This window comes from Sinocyclocheilus anshuiensis, unplaced genomic scaffold (assembly GCF_001515605.1).
Source record: "Sinocyclocheilus anshuiensis isolate Anshui unplaced genomic scaffold, SAMN03320099.WGS_v1.1 scaffold1910, whole genome shotgun sequence".
NCBI lineage: Eukaryota > Metazoa > Chordata > Actinopteri > Cypriniformes > Cyprinidae > Sinocyclocheilus > Sinocyclocheilus anshuiensis.
This window is the reverse complement of record NW_015546013.1, coordinates 694,860-699,511: the sequence shown is the minus strand read 5'-3', so window position 1 is coordinate 699,511 and position 4,652 is coordinate 694,860. Positions and strand designations below refer to the sequence as shown.

Sequence of the window (4,652 nt, the reverse complement as noted above, 5' to 3'; positions counted from 1 at the left end):
GCCGCTTTCTGTCCGTGTGCTTCGGATGTGTGCTCTCAGAAAACCGTATATCAGAAGTTTAAACTAATATGGTTTAAAACGCATGATTTCAGCACGATAAACATGATAATCAGAACCGAACTGTTTTAGCAGCCAGGTACGAGCTGTAATGGCGCAGCTCTATTCTGGAAAAGGGGGCGGGGAGCAGCAGCTCATTTGCATTTAAAAAGACAGGCACAAAAAACAGCGTGTTTCTGCTTCCACTCAAAATAGGCATTTTCAAAATAATATAATAAATGATCTGTGGGGTATTTTGAGCTGAAACTTCACAGATACATTCTGGGGACACCTGAGAGATAATATGTCTCGTTTAAATTATATTGAAAATATAAGCCAGGATATCCATGAAAAATATCACCTTTTTTTTTAATGAATGAATGAACACACACAACGTTGTTATTGTTAACTAAAAGTAAAATTGAAACATGCTAATTTGCGAATTAAAAAATTGTTAATTAAAATATATCAGAATGAAAATAAAGTAAAATAAGTTATTAATAAGTTAAAGTACTAAAATTAATAAAACTAAAACTAAAATAAAAATACATTTAAATTAGAATTATAAAAAATATATTTTTAAACAGAAATAATAAAAAAATTATAATAATGACAAACAAAATTACTAATAATTAAAATAAAAACTAAAAGTATAAAATAAAAGTTAATCTAAAGGATTAATAAATATTATATTACATTATATAATAGTGCATAATAATACACACAGTAAGTGCTAATCTTATTGTGCACCCTGCCCTGACAATCAGACTCCTGGTCCAATGTCCTGTCACATAATTAATATTCATGAGCAAAGCTGATAAGTTTTATATTGAGTCCCTCCTGTATAAAATGCTGTGAAAAGAGTCACTAGCAGTTCAGAGAGCGTTCACACATTTCAGAAAAGGAAAATTGCCTTCCAAATGCTGTGGAAAGAAGTTAAACACAATTAGAAAACAGATTACCAGTGAAAAAATACCCAACAGGAATGTGTCCTCCAACCACAGATGGATCTGAGAAGCCTGAGGACACCCACATATTTACTGTGAATGCTAATGATATTTCTTACAGTTTCTGCTACTAATTAATTCCACTGGAATAAGGAGAGAAGGATAGAGATACTGTTGTTGTTGCTGGCTTGTTCTTTGCCTCTAAACAGAGACTCCCTTTGAGTCACACACACACACACACACACACACACACACACACACACACACACACACACACACACACACAAGCGCTGCAATGTTTGTTCTCTAAATCTAGCCCTCATATAAACCTTTCTGGTGTTTTACTTACTCATTAAGACATTATTTAGTATGTTTACTAAGCCGTTTTCTTCACAGAGAGCGAACACTGGCAGGACCTCACAGCGTAGGTGATTTCAGGTTTTACTATCCTTGTGGGGACAAAACCTGACCCACATAAACACCAGCTACATTGTGCTGGATGACCTTTAACCTCTGGTCTCTACTGAATCATTAGAGGCGCGTGAGTGGTTGTTCATCAGTATCACTGATTCTGCTTTGTGGGATCTGTAGGGAATACGGTCCCTTGTATACACACACACACATACACAGAGTTTGTGTCTTGCTTGTTCCAACACCATTATGTTAAAAGGCTTTTAAAATGATCACAGCCATATGGTGTATTTTATCCATTCATGAGCGCTAATGTGCAAAACTATTTACAAACAGTGCGACGTGTCCACATCGTATGTCAACCATATGCACATTTAAAAGAACACTTCACAACAGCGGTAGTGCATCATACAGTGTACAAGCTTTAACATAACCACAAGAAAGCAGGCATTACAGTGACTTTACCACATTTAAAGGGAGAGTGCGCCCCCCCCAAAAAAATTCTGGTAACCATTGATATTTGGACAAAAATACTATGGAAGTCAATGGGACTCAAAACTGTTTGGTTACCAGAATTCTTCAAAATATCTTCTATGGGTTCAACAGAAGAAAGAAAGAAAGAAAGAAAGAAAGAAAGAAATACTATGGAAGTCAATGGGACTCAAAACTGTTTGGTTACCAGAATTCTTCAAAATATCTTCTATGGGTTCAACAGAAGAAAGAAAGAAAGAAAGAAAGAAAGAAAGAAAGAAAGTCATATGCATGAGGGTAAGTAAATTATGATACAGAATTTTGGTGGACTATCCCTTTAAGGGCTGAGTGTGAACTATACAATAATGTGTAAATAGAAATACACACACACACAAATATTTATACACACACACATACAAAACGACACACAAACATGACAAAAAAATTCCGTAAAATTGCTGAATGTCCTGGCAGAAAATTACCAGTATATTTTCATTTTTTTGTTACATATAATATAATATAATATAATATAATATAATATAATATAAATACTATGATAAAATAGTATTTATATTTATACTAAAATAACACTGATGCACAGCCGACACACTTCAACTAAAAATAACAAAGTAATGGTATTTATTTTTATCAACATGGCAGCAGTGGTATCATATATTTGGCTTCTTTAGCTAAAATAGTAAATATCTAAATAATAATATTACGTAATAATAATAATAATAATAATAATAATAATAATAAATCACTGGTAAAATCATTGTAACTTGCAAAGGAATTTTCTTATATGCTTATGATCATGGAAACTTGGCATAGTTTGGAATTCAACTGATGTGCCTTTTCTCAAAGCTAATTTACGAGCCAAAAATAGTAACTGCTGATTGTGCTGTTATGCTCTAAATGTATATGCATAAAAAATCATAAACGTGGCATTTATGTCTAACTGACAAATAACCTGCTGATGTTGCTTAACTGATACACTGTAATTGGTGAGGGGGCGTGCTCTTACCGTCAGCAGGGGCGGAGATTAAAGGGCCAGGTTCCTCTGGAAACGAGCAGTCAGCCAATTGGAGGACAGCAAAGATTTGTAAGAAGCAGGGGGTCAGGGTCGCCATGGCAGTGACACACCACAGCTGTGAAGACAGGAATAGAGAAATGATGTTAACCTAGAAAAACAGTGAAAAGAACACAATACAGTACTAGTGAACTGCGTCAACATTCACTATCTGCATAGGCAACCCCCTTGTAATGCAAAATTCAATCTGCATAGTTAAAAGCCTTACACAAAAAGCCATTGTCACATGAAAGCATAAGATAATTGTTGCTAAGCTAATACATCAGTGCTTTAATAACCACAAAATTGCAATATCACATGTAAATATTGCATACAATTGTGGATTATAAAATAATAAAAAAAAAACAATATCAATCGTTAGCTGCAGTATTGAATAAAATATATTTATATTCAACATTTTCCTCTGTCAGCCATTTTGGATCAGGTTTATATTCATCAAAACTATTAGAAACATTTTTGTTAATTGAAATACAGCTGAAATAAAATATAAATATTAAATGAAAAAAAAATACAAAACTGAAGTTGAAGCACTAAATTGGAAATAAATAAAAATGAAAACTAAAATAAAGTAAACTTAATTTAAAAAATAAATAAAACCTTAATAGTAATATAAAAATATGAAAGCATAACAACAATTTTAATTAAATTTTATAAAAATTCTAAATTAAAACAAAAATAAAAACCAAATCAAAATATTAATAAAAACTATAACATTATAATACCAAATAACACAGTTTTGGATTAAAAATTGAGCTTGTTCAATGATCTTATTAAAGCAAGTTATTTTCTAGCTCATATAATTTAAAGACTAATAGCTTCGAAATCTAAATAAATGTATAAATAAAACGTATTGTATTAAAAAACAGTAATAATATAACAGATTTGACAGTTTTTTTTTAAATAGCTTAAATCACACTAAAAACTGTATTTGGCAGAAACTGTCCTGCAAAATGTCTGGTTACAACACCGACCAGCAGGAGCTATCAGAGCCATGCACTGATTTTGGCCAAATCAATGTAACAAAACTTTTCAGTTTACTTCTGGAACAACCTTCATGTCAGACACACCCCTATATGATGCCTACAAAGTTGCCTAGGTAGGCAGCACATCAGGTTTTGGAGCTAAAAATAGAACACAAACAAAGATACGCTGTAAAGATACGGGCAAAAATGATTAATGATACAAAGGAGCATTAGACGTCTTGGGTGTTAGACGTGCCTCGTGCCTTCAATGAAATTAAATGCACAGGCGACTCCACATGAGCATGAGGCGAAACAGAAGCTGTTTATGATTTAACATTTGACATTTATTCGGGCACTTTATGAGGAACAGACTACTTACAAAAACCACAATACCTGTCTGTAAAGCAAAACAGACTTGCGTGATTTTAACGGGTGTTAGGAAACCGTTTGTCTATGAGTGAGTGTAAGTGGGGCATAAAACTGCTTAACAAAAGCTTTCATCTCCGACAATCAGTTCTTCTTTCAGACAGAAACCAGATGAGAGTCGTGAGGGCTTCTCTTTCACGGACAACCCACAATTACCGAAGAGTCCCGAGACCACACACACACACACACACACACACCGTAATTCATCTTCAGCACCTTTTCATTGAGTCTATGAAGGAAGGAGTGACCGGTGGCTTTAGCAGGAGGACCAGAACGATGCCACCATCTGCTCTTTTCTTTTCCACACTC

The 4,652-nt window shown here is 33.7% G+C and overlaps 1 protein-coding gene across 1 annotated transcript in view; it reads right to left on the bottom strand.

Annotated features, from left to right (window-relative positions):
* The window catches only part of LOC107698499 (semaphorin-6B-like), a 139,540-nt gene that overhangs the window by 53,233 nt on the left and 81,655 nt on the right, over positions 1-4,652 (bottom strand). The window contains exon 2 of the mRNA XM_016499525.1: positions 2,890-3,013. Coding sequence (XP_016355011.1) covers positions 2,890-2,995 — 106 coding nt within the window. The 5' untranslated portion in view covers positions 2,996-3,013. The remainder of the gene's footprint in view (positions 1-2,889; positions 3,014-4,652) is intronic.